At 44.0% G+C, this 20928-nt stretch overlaps 1 protein-coding gene across 4 annotated transcripts; it reads right to left on the reverse strand.

Moving 5' to 3' along the window:
• MMAA (metabolism of cobalamin associated A) lies at positions 1-20108 on the reverse strand. 4 transcript variants are annotated; one of them, XR_010303612.1, is made up of 8 exons: positions 7218-7688; positions 6341-6816; positions 5276-5398; positions 4254-4424; positions 4021-4106; positions 3295-3444; positions 1895-1968; positions 1-85 (listed from the first exon to the last, which is right to left on the reverse strand). XR_010303612.1 is itself a non-coding variant. In XM_064149478.1 (7 exons), exons 1-7 carry the CDS (start codon positions 19918-19920, stop codon positions 1607-1609), a joined length of 1314 nt encoding a protein of 437 aa, XP_064005548.1. In that variant the 5' UTR covers positions 19921-20108; the 3' UTR covers positions 1539-1606. The 4 variants fall into 4 exon arrangements, 3 of the variants coding, with proteins under 3 accessions (XP_064005548.1, XP_064005549.1, XP_064005547.1); XM_064149478.1 differs by lacking the exons at positions 1-85; positions 1895-1968; positions 7218-7688 and adding exons at positions 1539-1894; positions 19901-20108; XM_064149479.1 differs by lacking the exons at positions 1-85; positions 1895-1968; positions 7218-7688 and adding exons at positions 1539-1894; positions 7699-7787.
• Positions 20109-20928: the final 820 nt, after the last annotated feature.

Raw genomic sequence — 20928 nt, forward strand, 5'->3', positions numbered from 1 at the left:
TTAAAATGCTGCTAGTCTCATTAATTTATTTTCCATCTGTCACTTCTTCTAGTATGTACCATCAAAATACAGTTAATTTTCAAAGCTGAAAGGACAGAAGACATTGCTTTTGGTTTGGGGCAGTTTCTGTCATTTTCAATAAACTGCTTTTAAATAAAAAAGAAACTGCAGCACTACATTTCTTTTCACAACTCAGTATGATCCTAACACAGTCACTGTGCTTCTCCCACCCTCTAACATTCCTTTAGCTACTTCTAGGTAACAGGTTTGCAGCAGTGCCAAATTACTCACTTGGGATGCAAAGCTTAAGAAATGGGAATAAGGAGGTTAGAGCACCAAAGTTCTGACAGTTTATGTGACGAGAAGTAGCAACTTGGGTTGCCAGAACATAAATGTTGCGTGAAACACATACTTTAGAAAGCCAAATAGGTGAAAACAAGCTAAAATTAGAACTAAAACTATCATCTCTTTTATGTGTGTGTCCAGAAAACCAAGAATGTAACAACTATCACTTTCCAAACCAAGAATATAACAATTATCACTTTCCATGTAGGATTTTTGCAGCCAGTTCAAGTACACAAGACTAAAAAAAATCTCCTGCCAGTTTTGTGCCAGATCTCAGCCAAAGCATCAGCACTCTTCAACTTTACCTTTCATATTTAGTAAGTATCAGATGAGCTCTGCTTTCCAGATCATGGCTCAGGAAAATGCTTCTGACAGATTTTCTCAAGGGAAATTAAACAAAACAAAACAACACCCAAACAAAACTCCCAAAACTTCGGTTTCTAAGCAGCTACATCTTCTACAAGAAAGGAAGAAAAAAGCCCAGCAAACACAATTGAAGTAAAAAAACCTGAAGTCAGATCAGAAAGCCTCGAAGCATTATTACTGGAGACGACTATTCTGGTATAGACATGGGCTGTTAGGACCTGGTGGATGACATTTGTTCCATTTGAGACCTGCACTTAAAAACAGTCTCACTAAATTTTGCCTTTGAATTAAAACATCTATTTAGAAACTGAGATGATTCAAATTCAATTCTCCTAGTGTATAATACCTAACTATAGCTTTCAAACACCTGACACCACTATATTCTATTTATATGCACACAATTTATTCACACTAAGACTGTGGTCAGGTGCTGCCAAAGGGTCCAATGTTCTTGCCCTCACTCAGTGTGAGGAAAGAAAAAGCAATCCACACTGGCAACAGCTGGTGCTGTATTAGAGTGGGAAGCTGCACTGTCAAGTGCTCTAGGATGGTCCCATAATTAGAATAAAACTCTGCACCACCACAGAATCATAGAATCACCACAACCCTCTCTTTGCCACCCTCCCAAATCCAGTCACATTTTGAGATGGGCATATACTTTCAATCAGAAGACTTAGGGCAATTACAAATAGAAGACTTAGAAATGTTTTCTCCAATTATAGGCTGTAGGAACCTCTGAGTGTCTGCATTTGTCATGACTTTGCTGCAGAGAAGGTGACAGGTTATTGCATTAATGTCTGCTGTAGGAAAACATTTGAATCCACACATAGAAAAACTGTATTTAATGCTCAGGTTAACATAAAGCACTTAACAAGGACAGAGTAGAAGAGAATGCTTAGAGACCATCTTTGAAGGCTTTCAGTAGCAGGTCAGCTGCCAGCCCAGGAGACAAGACACCACTAAGAACTTTTTCTTCTAGAAGTGGAATCTTATCCTTGACTGCCAAGTGACTCCGGAAATGTTCCAGCATATTTTCTTGGATGAGATTCCACATCCACACTTTCTGCTGTTTCCGCCGCTTGGCAATCAGCTCGCCACTTGTGAGCATGAGGTCACGGAACTCTGTCATTTTATCCCACATATCTGAGATCCCTTCTCCAGTCTTGGCAGAGATGCGCATTACCTGTTGGATTCAGAAGAGCTTTTAAAAGCCAAGCAGCTACTGGGCTTGAGGATTCAAATACTGCATCAGGTAGACTGTGGGAAAAGAAGTGTATAAGGCAAGCATACTTCAGTACACCAAGAACTCAACACTGGAAATCTACCGACTAAAAGCAGACCCTGAGATCCACAGTAGTTGGGATAAAGAGGCCTTAAACAGCTGCTGGACTGAGTGAGAATCATTTTAAAGAGTCCTTCAGCTACGAGGTACAGTGTTGCTGATTTACTTAGAGTTTCACATTCTGGTAAATACAATCTGGTAGCTAATCCTTTGCGGTTAAAATATTTCAGAATGAGCTACAGGTTCAACTGCTTCTTGCACTTCTTTTCTGGACTAGAAATTAATTCTGCTAAAAGCATTTCTGACACACAAGGTGATCTTTTAAATGGAAATTTTTTAGGCTTTCAAGAAAGTCTCTCCCTCTTTCCCCAATCTAATGAATAGCCTCTACACATCAATATATTCTTTCTTCTAGCTGTCAGACACTGCCATCACTGAAAGAGGAACAGATTCCTGACAACCTGTTTAGTTCAGTGGTCTCAAATAGATCCTTCAGGTCACGTCTACCAGATGGTACCTCTCACGTGAATCAAAACCAAAATGATGGCTAAGCCTCAAGTAGCCCAGCTGACTTCAAATTCACTGACTGGGTCATTTTTAATACCAGAGTAGAGGAAACCTCCTTTCTATATGTGTATAAAGGAAGTGAAGGTGTGTGTGTATTCATTTTATATACACGTATTAACAACCAGTACTGAATCTTTTCCTTAGTCAACTACCATAACACCTTTTAATAGGTGGAACACTGCACTAAAGGCCCACAGGATGAGAATTCCAACTATCTGCACGTTGCATATATAAGTAGATGAGGTTCTTGTCCAAGAACTTTTATTATGTGAGAAACTAGAAAAATAAAATCAAAGCAGTAAAGAAAACCGCATGGACAAGTGGAAGAGCAAAGATAATCACAGGCCTCGGAGTTATAAAAGGTAGAGAAACAGCTTAAGGGATATTTTAAGACAGGACAGGTTTGAACCACTCCTGATGTTAGTGATATGTCAGCTGGTGCTAAGGTTGTGCTCAGGGCAGAAATCCTGGAGAGCAGGACTGGCTTTGCAGGGTGCTTCATGCAGCACACGCCCAGATCAGAGGTGGAGCAGAAAGAGCATCTATCGGGTCTTCTAGCACAGTGTAACACTAAACAAGTACTGTTAACAAGAGCCTGGATGATTAGTACAGTTACATGACCATTTGGACTCATTCAAGGGGAAAAAGAAACACAAACACAAAAACCCCAAGCCCATCAACAAAAACCAAACCACAACACAATCACCCCACACCCAACAGTTAAAGAGACAAACCTTTGGCCTCCAAACCTTCGAACGCTTGCGAAGCAGCTTCATGGCACTAACATACTCAGCTTGTATCCTCCGTGCAGGCACGACTAAGTCACCATCAGCTTTATTTATAGCAACTAGATCTGCCATCTCAATGATGCCTCGTTTGATACCCTGCACGGAACATGGAGAGGAAGCATCAATACCCAGGGCTGTGACATGCTGATTTACCACAAAAAGCAGGTCAAAATGCTTTTGGTTTCTAGTGGTTCTTACTGGCTCTTTTGAGAGTCCCGTGTGTGTTAGTCATGCAAGAGTCATCCTATCAGCCTGCCATCACTAGCTACTACTCTGCTTTGACACAAGAGCTCTAAATATGGATATAATGGAGTCTGCATGATAGTCTATTTCACTTGCAGAGATTTAACTGAAACATGACCAAGTTTACAAACCTCTTAATTTCTGTTCTTCCATAATACAAACTCACATCACAGAATCCTGTAGAGCTTGAAAAATATGCCAAAATAAGTCATATAGGATCAAAATTTTACATCCTAATACTTCCAAAACTAAGGCAGAAATCAAGTTCTAACTGTGCAACAAATTGAAAAGACACTGAAAAGATTCCAGTAGTTGCAGTGTGATTTACACAACTATTGATAAAGGACTCTCTGCATAGATATTACATCTTGGATTGAAGTTTCTCTTTCTAGACCTAGGTAATACTTAGTAAGAGAAACTGATAAATACCTGCAATTCATCTCCACCTGCAGGTGGTAGCAGCAATACAAACATATCAACCATATCAGCCACAGCAAATTCTGACTGTCCCACACCTAAAAAATTGAATTCAGAGTTCACCATTTATTGCAAACTTTCAATCATATTCCAGACAGTAATGATGTCAGATTCCAGTGTTGCACCACAGAGAGATTATCCAGGCATCCCAAAAGGATAATTAAAAGAGAACTCTAAGCACATACCTACTGTTTCCACCAGAACAACATTGTAACCTCCTCCTTCACACAGCAGAATGGCTTCATTGGTTGTCCTTGTTACACCTCCCAGTGTCCCTCTGGTTGGAGATGGTCTGATGTATGCATTCATGTCTCTTGACAGCTCAGTCATCCGTGTTTTATCACCCAAGAGAGAACCTGGAACGTTTAATGTTAAATTATTTCAAAATGCAAACCAGCCAAACTTCCCCCCAGCCAATGAAAAGAGATCTCTTGAACGATGTCAGTCACAAGAATACCTCAGTAACAGCTGCTCAAGACACAGTCATTCCTTGCACAGGTCACTGAAATGAAGAAGGCTTTTTATTTTTTAATAGTTAGACATTGCAGCATCTTCTCTAACAGCAAAGAAGCTGGAAAAAAACAATGATGCTTCCTGGCAGCTGCTCATTAGAAAAAGGTAAAAACTAAGGTTCTATTATTTATGTCAATAGTCAACTTGTAATTTCCCTAGAGTTTCTCACTGGAAAGTGAGAGATTACAGCCATACAACTTTGAAATTGAAGAAGACCCTGAAGCCAGGAGCCAACAGAAATCCAGAAATTCCTACTGAGAACTAATGAATGTTCCAAACTCCAGCCAGATCTACATGTCTTGAATGCAGCATCCTCTAAATAGTTTCAAATTAGCATACACTTCCTGCCCAGGCATCAGCACTATCACTGCTGAAGTTCAGGCAGAAACAAAATCCTTCTTTTCCTCTAGTCAGAGGGAAACTAATACAACCAGGGAGCAAAAACTGCAGCTATCTAAAGTTTCAGACAAAAAGCATTGTATGGTAACATTTGAACACTGGAAAAGAAGAATTTTGACAAAATTAGGGCACTGATACATATTTCCCAATGTGGGGAACAAAATGAAGACTCAAAACATTTATTTTTAATGTTTTACTTCTATAAGGCCCAAATTATCTTTCATTTGGCCCAAGGAAACACTCTTACTGTTGAAAAGGTATTAGAAACCTGATTCAAACTTCAATTCATACTCACCACCACTTGTACTAGAGGATGGATCTACAGCCAACACAGACACTTTGTATTTTCTTTCTGTAAGCATTTTCCCAAAGCATTCTATGAAAGTTGATTTCCCAGCACCAGGAGGACCAGAGAGGCCTAAATAATCATATTAGGAAGAAAAAAATCCAACCATTTTGTTAATAAATAATTAATATACTATGTGACACAGTATCACAGTAGATAAGACTCTATGCCACAACTGACACACACAAGGAAGTGTAACACTGGGTTTATCCAGTCCTATTTCCTCCCCTCCACACGAATTTGTCTATATTGATTTATTCTTCAGAACTTTAAGAACACCATATCCTAAACCTGAATTTTTCAGATTTACTGTCTCTAAAAGCAAAGGCTCTTTCACTGAAGAGCTGTTATCTCACGTAAGGCACATCAAAGCACACAAACTAAGATCAACACCAAGCAATTCTCACTCCCATACCCCTGTTTTTGTTCTTCCTACCCTTGTACACACACAAGAGATAACAGCTGACTATGAAACACCCTAGCAGTCCATCTGTTTGCAAGGACAAAATATTTTATAGTTTCCAAGAGAACCAAGTTCAAGCCTCCTTGGCTGCCAAGTGGCTGCTTTAAAGCAGGGTCATGAACCAGGAAGGTGTATGTACTTTTGTAGACTGAAGAAGGGATTCAGGAAGTATTCAAAACACCTTCTTTGGGAAAAAAAAAAAACCAAAACAACCAGGTCTGCTTAACTACATTCCTCCCTAAGGGAAGCTAACAGCTGTAGCAATCTGCAAACTATCTAACATTTCAGCTTGTAACAGTTACCAGAAAGACCCCAACAAACAAACAAACAAATACAGTCCCCTTAAGAAACAATAATTGAAAGAGCTTTTTCAAAAGCATTTTCTCAGCTCAAGCCATGATTTTACTGCACAACAGGAGTGAGCTAGAGTGGTTAGAAATCAAGAAACCAATGATCCAAGTGTACAGACCATGGTGTTTAAAGAACAGCTATAACAGAAGGTGAGGGCTGTAATTCCATCAAAACTACTGGACAGACATAAAAGGACTAACCAACTCTAAAGGCAAGTGGTTTTCCTTGATTAAACTTTTCTTGGTCCCTGTGGTAGGCTAATACCTTCTGAAGGAGCACCTGGGCTATTTTCTTCTTCCTACTTTGAGTGGATTCTACAAGTGTAATGGCTTCTGCTAAACAGGCTCTATGACCCTGGATTAGTCCATCGTAAAGTCTGGCTACCAGTCTTTGTTCTCTGTCAGAAAGTCCCTCCAGCTCCTGGTCAGGGGCTACTTGCTGGCACAGCTCTCTCCTCAAACCATCTGAGGAACACATCCATTTTGTACGACAGGGGCGCACTGCACGTGTAAGAGAGCCAAGGCATGGGAAATCTGCTCTGGCAGAGAAATGGAAGTTCATGAAGTCAGTTCTTCCAGAAAAGTAACAACGAGGGAATCTCAGCAGCAAAATGGGGATCTTCATCTTGCTTGCAACTACAAGAGAAGGCATCAATTCACTTCTGTTTGTAGACACCCTAAAAAGAAACAAAGCCACTTTGATTTTGTTTGGAGAACTGCAAGTACTCACACAAAACCTGCTCACGTTTAGATGGAACTTCCCATGTTCAAGCTTGTGGCCATTACCTCTTGTCCCATCACTGGGCACCACTGAAAACAAGACTGATCTCATCTCCTGACATCCACTTTTAAGCACTGTTAAGTTTTCCCCTCAGTCTTTAACTTTAGACTAAAATGCCCCAAGTTCCTCAGTCTTTCCTTACAAGAGAGGTGTCCTCATCCCCTAAACATCCTTGCAGCCCTTTGTTGCATCCTCTCAAGTAGTTCTCTGTCCTTGAACTGGGGAACCCAGAACTGGACCCAGCACTCCAGTTAAGGCCCCACCAGGCCAGAGCACAGGGGCAGAACCTCCATCGACCTGCTGGCCACGCCTGCTCTAGATGTACCGCAAGCTGCCACAGGCATTCAGAAGTATACTCAAGGCCCTGAAATCTCCCAGAGAACGGACACGGGGAGCAGCAGCAGGCGCAGCCCCGACGCTGCCCGGGCCCTCTGTGCCCGCCCTCAGCCGCGCCCAGCGCCCGGAGGCCTGTGCAGGCCGGCCCCCCACGGAACCGCCGCTCCCTCACACACGCCTCCGGGCAGACGCTGCCCCAGGCCCCGGGAGGAGCCCACCCAGCCCGCCACGACTCGCTGCTGGCGAACAGGGTGGTCTCCACGGCCCTGGGGAGGGGCACAGGCACACAGCCCCCCGCCACCGGGACCCGGGGCCTGCTCAGCCGCCTGAGCCCAGGGCAACCACTGGAAGGGGAGCGAGGGAAAACAACAACCACCGCAGCGCCCACGCCCCGCGGGGCTCACCCACCGGGACAGGAGCACCACCCCCTCCCCGCACCCACCGGCTGCTGCCCGCCTCCCACGGCAGGGAAGTGACGCCCTCAAGCCGAGCCGGAGGCGGAAGGAGAGGGGGAGCGGAGCGCGGCCCGGCCCCGGCGCAGGCCTGCGCCCAGCGGCGCCGCGCAGGCGCTGCTCGCCTCTGCCTGCGGCCTCGCCCGTCCCGCCGCGCTCCTGGCGGCAGCCCGCGCCGCCCTCGCCGCCGCTGTCCCGCAGCCTGGGAGCGGGGTGCGCAGGGAGGGTGGCCGCGGCTCCGGCTGGGACCGGCCGCTTCTGCACAGCCGTCCCGAGAAGGCACCGAGGCGGCCGAGAGAAGCAGTGGGTGCGGTGGGAGGAGGCGGCCGAGAGGCTGCAGCCGCAGGCTGCTGCTAAAGAGCTCCCGCTCAGGCTCGCAGGAGCTTCGTCTGGACAAAAATGCCTGCTCGCTGTTTCTGGGACTACTTAAGCCACAGAAAGGTTAGAAACAGGGCTGAAGAGAACAGAGGAGGGGACAAAGTATCAAAAAATAACCGGCAAAGTCTGATAAGCACTCTAAATGTGTCACCAAAAAAGCAATAGTGCAGAATGCAGCTGTAGGATCTCAGTGGAGACTTCCCTGAGCAAGCAAAAGCAACTCCACCTCCCAGATTAGAAGTATATCCTTTCCACAGCTACATAACGACTGACATGGCCATTAAGTCCCCGACACCCCCAGGACAAAGGGGAGAAGGGGGTGCTGACATTGTGAGTTATCCTACTGTTCATAACCACCTGCAGCATCGAGGGAGCTGCCCCACCTTGGAAACGCTTCTCCTGTGCCCGTGGCACTGGCTATAGAATTATTGTATTTCACATTATGCATAAATCTAGTCAGTGTGAAAATAACCTTTCCTCTGAAGGGCTGTTAAAGATAATTAAATGCATTAAATGTGAAAGATCATTAAACACAACAGTAGCAAGCAAATCTCCTTCCAAGCACTCACTTTGGAGATGGCAGTCAATCCTAATCTCTGGTCATTTCCTGAGTACACAGATTTACATGTTGATGTAATAACAGCTTCTTTTACCTTGTTTTTATAAGGAAGGATGTTGCAAATCACCCCAGGCACCCAGTGACAGAACAAGAGGACACAGTCTCAAGCTGCAACAGGGCAGCTTCAGGCTGGACATTAGGAAGAAATTCTTCATGGCAAGAGCAACTGGATGTTAGGAAGAAATTCTTCATGGCAAGAGTGATTGCCCTTTGCAGTGGGCTGCCCGGAGAAGTGGTGGTCACCATCCCTGGAGGTGTTTAAAAGGAGGCTGAATAAGGCACTCAGTGCCATGGTTTAGTTAGTTAGGTGATAGGCTGGACTCAACCCTAGAGATCTTTCCCAACCTGGTTAATTCTGTGATTCTGTTATTCCTCTGTTGGACTGAAATCTTTAAAAGGTTCAATTTTAATTTCTGCATGACAGTTTTCTATTCTCTGATGTCATTTCAGATACCAGGGAGGGAGAATAAATGCTTAAAACTCCCAAGCATGTTCACTAAATCCCATTTCTTTTCAGTCTGCATTTTGCCAAGTCAAACAAACCTGACTTTTAACACTTCTTCTCATCGAATGTTGCTTTGTTGTGTCTGTGTGTGAGTGTTGAAATTGTTATTATTTCTCTAGTTATCTTACCACTCCTTTTCCTGCACCTCTTGTTAAAGTACATGCATTTATTTCCCATGAACAGTCACACAACACCTGCGGGCTAGGCTGTCCCTAGTGTCTCGCAGTGATATTAGGACCTTGCTAGAATGCATTAGACTTGTTCACAGGCCTATCAGATTGGCACTGCTGCCGATGGGCTGTATGAAATAACAGCAGTTTTGTCCTCCAGTTGCTGAATGCAGGATTTAATCTCATTCCTATTATTCCGGTCCACAAGAGAACGGAACAACCCACAACTTCAGAGCTGAGAAAACATGCAGTTTTGTGTCCCTATCAGCAGGTGATGAAACCACGGCAGGAAGAGACAAGAATTCCAAGTTCAAAATAGCCTTGTGTAGTCCTTCTATTGAAGCAGATCCTGGCTGACCAGCAGCCCTTGCAGAATTTTTCTAAGGCTCTCCATTTCAAGCCCTGTGCTTAAACCTAGGTAAGCACATCCTGGTTATTATTTTAATAACGGTGGCAACAACAACAGAAAATGTTCTTCTGCCATGGTTTCATCACAGATCACTGACCTTGTGTTTTATTCCACTTTGTGTGCTTTCATCCTGAACACTTTTGTCATTGACCTTGTTGCAAAAACTCAGTGAACAAGTACACCAAATTGCAGGTTTGTCAGTGCTGGAGAGGAGAGTGGATTGTTCAGTTCTCTCTGTGATAACCCTGTGGACTGGAATAATAGGAATGAGATTGTGCATGCAGCAGTTAGGGACAAAACTTCTGCTATTTTAGAGAGTGCATCAGCTGTGCTGCCAGTCTGCTGTGACCATGAACAAGCACAGATGTGTTTTGGAGTAGCTCTCCTACTGTTCTCAAGACCTTGCTTGCTGGTGAGGTGTATAAATCCAAATTGTTCAGGTCATCTCTTTGTCTCCCTCCCTTTCCACTTAAATCTATTATTCAACAAACTTGCTTTTCTTCAGACTATAGTCCTTGAAGCCAGGTATGACAGGAAGAGTTCCTATTGCATTATCAGTTCTATACACCCCTTCTTTCAATATCATAGAATCAGTCAGGGTTGGAAGGGACCACAAGGATCGTCTAGTTCAAACACCCCTGCCATGGTCAGGGACACCCTACCCTAGAGCAGGCTGCCCACAGCCTCATCCAGCCTGGTCTTAAACACCTCCAGCCATGGGTCCTCCACCACCTCCCTGGGCAACCCATTCCAGCCTCTCACCACTCTCATGCTCAACAACTTCCTCCTCACCTCCAGTCTGAATCTCCCCACCTCCAGCTTTGTTCCATTCCCTCTAGTCCTGGCACTCTCCGATAGACTAAAAAGTCCCTCCTCAGCTTTTTTGTAGGCCCCCTTCAGATACTGGAAGGTCACAATAAGGTCTGGACATAGAGATCACAAAGGTCTCCTAGAACTCTGCACTCTTCTACCAGCAAAATACTTCCTTAGAAGCCAGACTAAGTATGTCTCCTTAATCTCCATTCCATCGTACTACAAAGTGCTCTTAAGTTTTCCTTATGATCTTTTAATATATATGATAAACATGGATTTTTTTTTTCCCTTTGGTCTGATACAAAATAACATTTAAAGGGCACAGATTGAAAAAAAATAAATTATAGAAGTAATTTTCTGTAAATGTTCACATTTCTCAGAAATGAAAATTTCTATGTGGCAAACCTCCCCCCCAAATGTTATTCTTAAAAATTGATGGCTCGAAAAGCAAGTTTTCCACAACTGGTTTGTTATTGAACTTGGAAAGGCAATCACTTGCCAGTAAAATACTAATTATTTTCCTTCCAATGAAGAAAATATTTAAAAGCTTGTCTTACAGAGTGTTTTTCTCCATGGCCACCAATTACTCATGTTATCATAATATTTCTCCTGTAGTTCATTACCGCACAGCTGAAAAGGAAATCATTAACTGCATCCTCCTGATTATTTTCAATAGGGCAATGAAACCATAGCAAGTCTGGTAGTAAACATAAGAAGTGTAATACGATCTGGCTCCTGACTTGGACAAAGCACCCTCATTCTCAGCTACTTTTGGCTGAAACCTCTGTGTTCTGTACGAGTTGACAAAGATGGGAGCAGAGGACTAACATTTTCAAGTGACTAAACACACTCCTCCTTCCCTCCCTGACAGTGTGCTAAAGATTTATTAGGTTAGTATGAAGTTAGCACAATCTTATAAAAAGAGGAAAGATTCTGCTAAGATTCATAGAATCAATCAGGTTGGAAGAGACCTCCAAGCTCAGCCAGTCCAACCTAGCAGCCAGCCCTAGCCAATCAACCAGATCATGGCACTAAGTGCCCCAGCCAGGCTTTGCTTCAACACCTCCAGGGATGGCAACTCCACCACCTCCCTGGGCAGCCCATTCCAATGGCAAATTCAATGTTATATGATCAGCCCACCCAGAAATGAAGTAACACCACGTGGCAAAAGGCTGGCAGCTGACTAGGAAAGGGCTTGTTAAACCCCATGTCGAACCAGATTGTATGTTGCTGCTTTACACCACAAACCAAACCCCTTTATGCTAGTACATCCTACACTCAACAAAGCCTATGCTAATGCTACAGATAGAGTGCCATGGAATTAAATCTTCAAGTAAGACCTTCAAAAATCAAATCTTCAAAAAGGGAAGGGAAAAAAAGCCTCTGAAACTGCAGTCACAACTGCTGCAGCTGCATGGGCAAAATTAGCATACAGAACACGAGAAGCAGAGAAATATTTGTTTCAGACAGTAGCTAACATGGGTCTAGAAGAGCCACTGGGAGTCTTCTGCCCAGAAGCTATTTTATCTAATTGCTTTCCAAATTAGGACCATGTTTACAAAAGAATTCTATGTTCTACCAGCGACCCCATCTCAATGCATCACTGTATTATGCTGCAAAACGCAAAGATGTTCCAGCAGAGCTTCTTCCCCTTTAGCTGCAGTTCAGCCGTAATTTGCTCTCTGAAAAAGTGTTTCTCCAGCACGCAGCAATGAACTCGGTAACTCGTCTGACGGCCGGGATCACTTCCTCGGTCTGGCCAGAAGGTGAAGCTAGCGCTATGTGGTTTTGTCCCGCAGCGTGGACGTAGCCCGAGCACAGAGCAACTCAGTGTTGCTTCATCATCACCATCACAAATCTACCCTGCTCGGCCACGGCAGACTTTTAACAACCTGAGACACTTATACACATTGAACATTTATTCAGAGTGCGTTCAGTAAGCCACAGAACATAAAATATAGAAGCTACACCTCTGCCAGCATGGATTTCATCTTGATTCTGTTTTGGAGAGTTGCTCACAAACGACTGGCAGCAAGTGGCTGTAACCCTGCTTAGAGGTCTGTGATGGTTTGGGTGTTCCCCTGCCCACTGCCCACTTTAGAAGTCTTTAGAGTGAGTTTCTGATTTTTCAGCAGAATTTTGCCATTGCACTCTCTATGGGCACTGCTGTAAGTCAGGGATCCCCCTGTAACATAGAGCTTATGAAGCAATGTCATTCCCACCTAAACCAGAAGCAAAACACAAAGCATGAATTTTAACCAGTAGTTGTGTTCCTGTGTTAAGGCTCCAATTCAGAGTACCAGGGAGCAAACTGAACAGGTTGCTCAAGGCTTCATCCAACCTGGACTTGAACACCTCCAGGGAGGGAGCAACCACAACCTCCCTGGGTAACCTGTGCCAGTGTCTCACCACCCTCACTGCAAAGAACCCTAACATCTAGTTTGAATCTCCCCTCTACCGGTTTCAACCCTCATCCTGTCACTGCAAGACCTTGTCAATAGTCTTTCCCCAGCCTTCCTGTAGGTCCTCTTTTCAGATACTGGAAGGCCACTATAAGGTCTCCTGGAAGCCTTATCTTCACCAGGCTGAAGAGCCCCAACTCTTGTAGGCTGTCCTCATAGCAGAGGTGAGAAAAAGAGAAATCTGCAGCATTCACCTGTATTGCAGTCATCAGTATCCTACCTCCTCGCTGGACCAGAACTAGCAATTGATTTGACATTTTGCAGCTGTAGTAGAGACAGACAACTGAGTAACTGAGGTTTGTTTTTTTAACCAACTGCTCTATTTCAGCTTCTCAGCACCAAACCAAAGGCATTTTATTTGATTAAAGCTATGTTGGATAGCCTTTCTCACAGGGCTGTGGAAAGAAACACCACTAGTCAGATGTCAACAGGTTTATTTAGTCCTTTCCAAAATTTGATCTACGTGTCCCTAATCTGGCCTAGACTCAGACTTTCTGCCCATTCCTGCCAGCTTCAAAGAGCACTCCAACTGTCAACTCTGCTCAGGCAGAGGCAGACCACTCAAGCATCAGTGGATGAAACATGAAAAAATGAGCAGAGGAATGGCCAGATTCACAGCTGTGTTATACACACACATTTCTTGTCCTTGTTTGCTGCTTGTTCCAGGAAAATATACCCCCAGTGCTATTTCCTCCTCGTGCAACAAGACCGACACTAGTGCCTGACAAGCAGATGCTGAGTTCTTCACTAAGGATGGCAATCACCAACAACGGAGGTCTGACAGAAGGCTTTACATTTCCAGTAGATCTTAAAAATGACCCAAAATGATCAGCAAAAATTGGCAGTGTGCTTTAAAAGTATTCAAAAAGGACTTCCCCACAACTATCCCTTTCTGCTACTGACTTTTTCTACCTACTTATTCTAAAGAAAGCTGCAGGAGTGGAGACTCAGAGGATTAGAAGAACAGAGGTACCTGGGAAATAAGGGTGCTTTTAAAAAGCTTTTTTCTTTTATACCGTACACTGGGCTATAAAGAGCTTTCTGTCAAAGAACATTTTTAACCAAAAAACCCAAACCACAAACCAAACAAGAAAATCAGAGCTCAAGTCAGCTCTTAATCCACCTTTCAGAATCACATGCCAATGTCATTTCACCTCTTCTGTGCTCGCCTCAGTGTTCAGCTGAAGGAACAGTAAGCAGCCACTTAGCTCATATTTTGGGAAAGGAGCATTTCAGGAGTTAAAGCCTCATGCTCTGTCCCTCTAATTGTGGAAAGCCTCAAAATTCTGATGTCATCTCTTTAGAGTGAATCCATTCTCATAACTAAGCCTATGACAAGGATAAAAATGGCATCAACAATCTGGTTTAATGGAGCTGTTTGTATCATTTCCAATTACAAAAGTAACATTTCTCCAAAGTCATTAGTGCCCTGCCATTATAGCTGTCACCGCTCCTCCAGCCTCGCTCCTCTGAGAGCAGACTCTGGGTAGGCTCCTGATGGGAATATTGATAAGCTGCAGGAAAAGCTCTTTTCCAGATTGCCTTGTATGAGATGCTCCTGGCCCAGCCATTCCCAGTGAAGGTTAGATACTATTAGCAGAACATTGCCTCCGGCAGAAAGGGAGGCTTGTGACTAGGGTGGCTGTGCAAATCACTACATCTTTGAGCTGTAACTCCTCTCGACTTGAACTAGAGGCATGTGGAACAAGAAGGCAAGGAAAATATTCTTGCCTGGTTTACATTAAACCAGTATGTCTCAGCAGGCATGAAAATATGCTTAAGTGACAAAGTGCACCTCAACATCAGCATCTCTCACAAAATTCACTTTTTAAATGTTCAGACCAAGCCCTTAACAGTCACAGCACAGAGCAGGAAGGCGTCCAAGAAAGCATGGAGGACACCTGTGCAATATGCATTCTTCTAACCTGTCACTGACAGTCTCCGGTGACCAGTCCTCCAAAACCTAACCAGATGGACTTGTTATAGTTTACTGATAGGAATTTCTCTCCCCTGCTCCCAGTATTAACGTTTTGTTCTCTATGGTCTATGAAAAAGATGAGAGCATATGCATTTTTTTCTTTTCCTCTTATTTCAATGGCAAAAAAACCCTCTTTTGCCTCCCTTCTTCACTTTAATGCAACTGCTGATGAGTGTTGTCCTCCACCTTTGTAACAAAAAAATCCCACAGTGACCCTCAGCTTTTTGTTGGACAAATATTTCACTACTTTGGAAAGAACAGTGAATACTTACAAAAAGCACTCTCCTTTCTTTTAAGCGTATCAGAGAAACATAGTCAAAGCAGAACAAAACCAGTTTCATCCAGGGGCATGATCTTTGCTAATTAGGCTCATTAATCTTCTCTGAAGACTATCCTGAGACCTGCTCTCCTTGGAGAAGTGCTTGAAAGGGCACAACTGCCATGCACAACAAGTCCATACTGAATGAAGTAAATGGCTATTTCCTAGTCTTACCTGTGCTTTAAAGTTAGAATTTGCCTCCTCTATAGAAAGGCAATTGACAATTTCACTCCAGGGCCAGAATTTATGCCTTTGTAGCAAACCAGCAACAGCAGATCAACCCTGTCAGCTTTGCAATCTAGAAGATGCACTCACAGCAACTAAAAAACAACCCACAGGACACTTAAAAAAACCCACCCACAACCCAGCAGATGAACACAACTGTTAGTTTTTCCAGGTGTACACTAGATATTGTCATGGCACCACATGACTTTGTGCTTTGCTGTCTTCCATAAACCAGCTCGTTTGCTATGCTCTTAAAAACCTCTCTAAGAGCTCAGAGGGAGAAAGGCTACAATGAGAGAGAGGAGCTTTACAAAGAGTGTTCCAGTTCTGTGTTTGAAAAACCCAAACCAGGCACAGAATATAGATCATGCATCTGAAAATATAGAAATGGAGAGTACCAAGTAATTAGATGTGCCCATGAAGGGAACCATCAGGCACTGTTGCATTACATGGCTTTAAGGAAATTGAGCCAGCTGTTACTGACATAGTAGCCAGCACTGAGTAGTACCTTATATAGCACTTAAACATACATTGTATTGCCTCTAATAATGTATGCTACCTCTCCTGTTTTTACTGCTTATTTGCATCAGAAACTTCAGATGATCAATCTCAGCCTTGCTCCTTGTGCAGCAGGTCCAGCCCAGTTCCTGTATAAATAACCTTCCTGCATGCAGGCTCTCACCCACAACTGCTGTATGTAAAACACTTGTCTCAGATCAATTCTAGAGGAAGAGACTTGAATATGTAAGGCAACATCTGGTCTATGCATTCATCCAGTTACAACCATGTTTTCCACACTTGCATGGCACTGAAAGGCTCCCATGTGGAGATGGCCAACAGTGTGATTAGGCTTTCACTACGCTCGGTCCCCTCGAAGGCTGTTTCCTGTTTATGTGACAGGCTTGTCACAGTTTCCAGGCAAACCATAGAGGTGTAGAAAGAATTAATCCTGGCCTTCTTGTGTACACCACCTGTGCGAGGCCAGGGTGATTTCCAGTGCAGGATGACACAGCAATGTCTTACAAAACACAAGGCACACCAGAGCACAGAGAAAAACAAAGGCAAGGCCAAATACTCTGCATATGCTTTCATCCACCTGAAGGGGAAACAATGCAAGAGCACCCAGACAAATCTGAAGCATCACAACATGAACACCACACATAGTGAGAGCAGGCAATCCCTTCCCCTCGCTCTACTCGACGTGATGCTTACATGCAAGTCATCCTCGATGCATGCTTAGCTGGGAAGTTCCGGTTTAGACCAAGAGCTTTGGGATTGCTGTGCATCACAGCACAGCCATACCCCAGTTACTCACCCACAGCTGCTGGCACTGAAAAGAACATTCTAGAGAATGTTTGATGGTAAAAAAATCCGTGTGAAGACACTCTCTTGGTTCTTTTTCAGACAGCTGTTCTTCCTGTACCTGCTCTTCACTAGGTCAGCTCCCCAGCTACATCAGTGTCACCACTGCTGCTCTTGCTCCTCCCTAACAAGGCAGCCACCAGCACACTGCTAACTTGTTTCTTAGGGTGACTTGGGCAGAGAAGGGGGAGAAATAAGACTAAGAACAGCTTTCAGTTGTCTTCATCTCCCTAACCAATTTTACTCATTACAAAAGCAACAGCATACCAGCATACCCCTGTCTAATTGAAGGGGTGGGGAGTGGGAAATATCAGAGGCCACTACACCAAATCTACCTCTGAAAGATCAGGAATTCAATTGCTGTTGTGTAGCCCTATCAGCCCAGCCTGTAAAAACAGAACTAAACTAAAACTTTGCCAGGTTCAATAAACTCTCTCTTGCCACTCTACAGATATCGTTTTCTGCTTGGCCTCTGTTGAGTATTTGCAATACAGATCAGTTTGGGGCTTGTGTGGTGCTAACAGATCCCATCAGTCAGATCAAGAGGCCCCTTACTGCAAGTATGCCTTAGTGAATCAGGTTTCTCAAGATGTTCCTACCTCAAGGTAACTACTTAAAATGGCCACATAGAAGTCCAAGAGCAATGTAAAAGGTCAAAAACCAGTTGCCACAATGCCCAGAGTGCATCCTGAATTAGCAGCAGTCGTTTCCAGTAGGGGTACAAAGAAACCCCACACCCTAATTAAAAGCTACCCCATGAAAGAGCATTTTCAAAGCTAAGCTCCTGGCACAAGATAAAAATCCAAGTCCTAGAACTGCAAGTCTTCAGAGCATGCAGATCAAGGTAGCTTCTTTCTGTAGTGCCTTAGAAAACAGCCTGGACCAAGTCCAACAGACACAGGGCTCAGGCTGCATTTGAGAGGTCTGTAAAGTTTGTTTGTAGTCAAACCACTGCCGGAGCCATGTGCACAACGGAGCCGTGCTTGGATCCAGTTTCTAAACAGTGCTGCTGCCAGCACTATGGTCCATGGTGATTTTGACTGGAGGAGACTGGTCCACAAGCTTGAAGAAATATCTGATGGGACTGCAGCCATCTTCCAGTCACAGAATCATTCCAGTTGGAAAAGCCCTTCAGGATCACCAACTGATGTCCCTGCTCTACAAGGTTCACTCTAACCCATATCCCCAAGCAGCACACCCAAACGGCCTTTAAACACATCCATGATTGATGACTTAACTCCCTCCCTGGGCAGCACATTCCAATGCCTGACCACTCTTGCTGGGAAATAGGTTTCCTAATGTCCAGTCTAAACCTACCCAGTTGCAGCTTGCAGCCATTCCCTCTTGTTCTATCACTATTTACCTGTGAGAAGAGACCAGCACCAACCTCTCCATAACATCCTTTCAGGGAGCTATAGGCAGTGATGAGGTCTCCCCTCAGCCTCCTCTTTTTCGAACTAAACAGCCCCAGCTCCTTCAGTCACTCTTCAGAAGATTTATTCTCTAGGTCCTTCCCCAGCTTCATTGCCCTCCTCTTGAATTGAGGTGCCCAAAACCGAACACAATACTTAACTCTAAACCCTTTAAAACAAGCATCCCAGGCCAAAGTGAAATGCAATAGCATGAACTTCTGACACTTCACCTTCCTCTTCCAAAAAGCATTTGAGACAGCCAGAGTTGAAAGAGTGGTGCCTATGAAGCATGAATATCCTTATGGGTGGCTTCCAGTGCATACAGCAACTCATAATTCTTTCCCTGCCTTTGGCAAGCATACTGTAGAAGGGCTTTGTCTGGCTGAAACATAGAGTGTTCAGGAGGTATGAGAAAAGAATCAGACAAAAGCTATTTGCAAAGGGTTCAGAGAAAAAAAAATAAGGAAAGTCAACAAGAACACAGCAGTCAGGGAAGAGCTTAGAGAACACCCCTTAAAGGGTAACATGACACAGGTGTGTCTCTTCATTCAGCTGTTTTAAGTCTAGGACACGAGGGGACAGAGTAAAATAAGAGCCATTTTCACTTCTCTTCTGCACAGGATCACAAATAAATGTATCTGAAGAAAATGAACTGTGAGATGATGCTCATGAAAAATATATTGCTCTACCATGCCTGGTGATGGTGGAGTTATGTTGTATATTTAGGCATGCATCCAGAAAAAGGTGACTGCCAGTTCATGGTTATGAATCATGAATTCTCAAGAGCAGAATAAGAGACTACAGTGTGCACAAACCAGACCATCAAAACACAGCTAGCTTTCAAGATGTCCATCAAAGGTTTCAAGAGTGGCAAGACAAAGGAAAAAATAAGGAGCTCAATATGCCATCCAAATTTCAGACATCTCTGCACTGATTGATTGGCTTAGAACAACAATAGTCACCAAACTGCATTCTTTGAGGCTAGGAAAGACAAGGGCAGCTGTGAACACACAGCTATGGTGGCAAGAGAAGTGATTTAGCAAGGGGCTGGCTTTATCAAACTCACCAGCACTGCCAGGTCAGTGAGCAGCAGGTCAGGTCCATGATTCTGATACAGGGTATGTTAAAACACTAATTTTATCATGTGGTTCCTAAAACCACACAAGTAACCATGGCTACCCCTGTAGCTTTCCTCAAGTCTTTTTAAAGGTTCACCAGAGCCTTCTAAATGGTTAAAGTCTTCTCCACCTGGGGAGAATTATCTTCTTTCCAGCACTTAAAAGTCAAAGCCAAGATTTCAAAATGCATTCAGCTCCACGAAGCATTTGTCTCCACACCTACTCTTCACTACTTTCCCCCAACTCTTTTTCTAAAGTTAACCACACATCCTCAGGTTCTCCCAATAGGAACTTGGATTCCCAATAGGATTCTCAATAGGCATCTTGGCTTTTCACTCTGGAGTACTCTCTTCCATTCTGTTCACAAAACCAGAGCCAGGAAAATATGGGGAAATAAAAACAAACAGGCAGCAGGGACTCACCTGGTTAGAGTTGACACCATAGGCACCTTCTGTGTCTCTAGCTCTCGTCACCCTCTGTTTTGTGAGAGATCAGCAGGAAACCTTTTCCTCCTCTCTTGGAGTGTGCTTTCTCCAGCTTTCTGACTCCAACTATCCAAAGTGAGGCAAATCAATAAGAAAACTTTTCCAAGATCTTCACAAAAATCTTCACAAGAGCTTCAGAGGAGCAACTGCCCTCTCCAAAGTGACTTCTGTCCTACCTCCTCTATTTCTGGCTATTAGTCTCAGGTGCTGCTCCAGTCCTCTCAGTTTACTTAACAAGCTGCAGCTGGGATACTCTCTGCCACCACGTGAAGGTACTTTTTCCTCACGCCTAACATCTCACCACAAACACAAAGCTGGGTAACAGATAAAGAAAATATTATGTACACTGCACTTCTAAACAGCACAGAAAAATTCACAACACAAGGAACCTGCAACAACTGGGACTCTGCAATTCAGGTGGGAATTGACTTTTTAAGGTGGGATCAACTCGTTCTCCAAAAGGGGCTGCTGCTCGTTGGTGACATTCACAAGCACACACACCTGTGCTGCACAGCTCTTCCTCAGGCTCCTGTTAGTGCAGCACAGCACATGATAGCCAGGCACAGGTGTTTCATCTCCAGCCTCTCCTAACCCTTACCCTCCCCGCACCTGACAGACCCCTCGCAGCTGCAAAGGAACACTCCTTCCCTCACCTCTCCCCAGAGCAAAGGCAGAGGAGTGGGGAAAGGAGCTCGGAAGCTTGTCACCACAGCCATGGCCAGGAGCAGCAGGACCTGCTGATGGTGCAACCTCAGCAAACACTCTTCTCACACAAATTCTGTGTGTCAAAATCTCACAAAGGTGTAACTGACCAGGATACTTCACTGGTATTGTGTTCATCCTGGCTAAGAAACCCTTCCCTCTAGAGTATTCATTTATCTCATACACTGAGTTTAGTAGGGTTACTAACCTGTACTAATCATAAACGTCTAAAGCTCAGTATATCTTCATTTCTGGTTGTTCCT

The sequence above is a fragment of the Pogoniulus pusillus genome, chromosome 10, assembly GCF_015220805.1.
Source record: "Pogoniulus pusillus isolate bPogPus1 chromosome 10, bPogPus1.pri, whole genome shotgun sequence".
Taxonomy (NCBI): Eukaryota; Metazoa; Chordata; class Aves; order Piciformes; family Lybiidae; genus Pogoniulus; species Pogoniulus pusillus.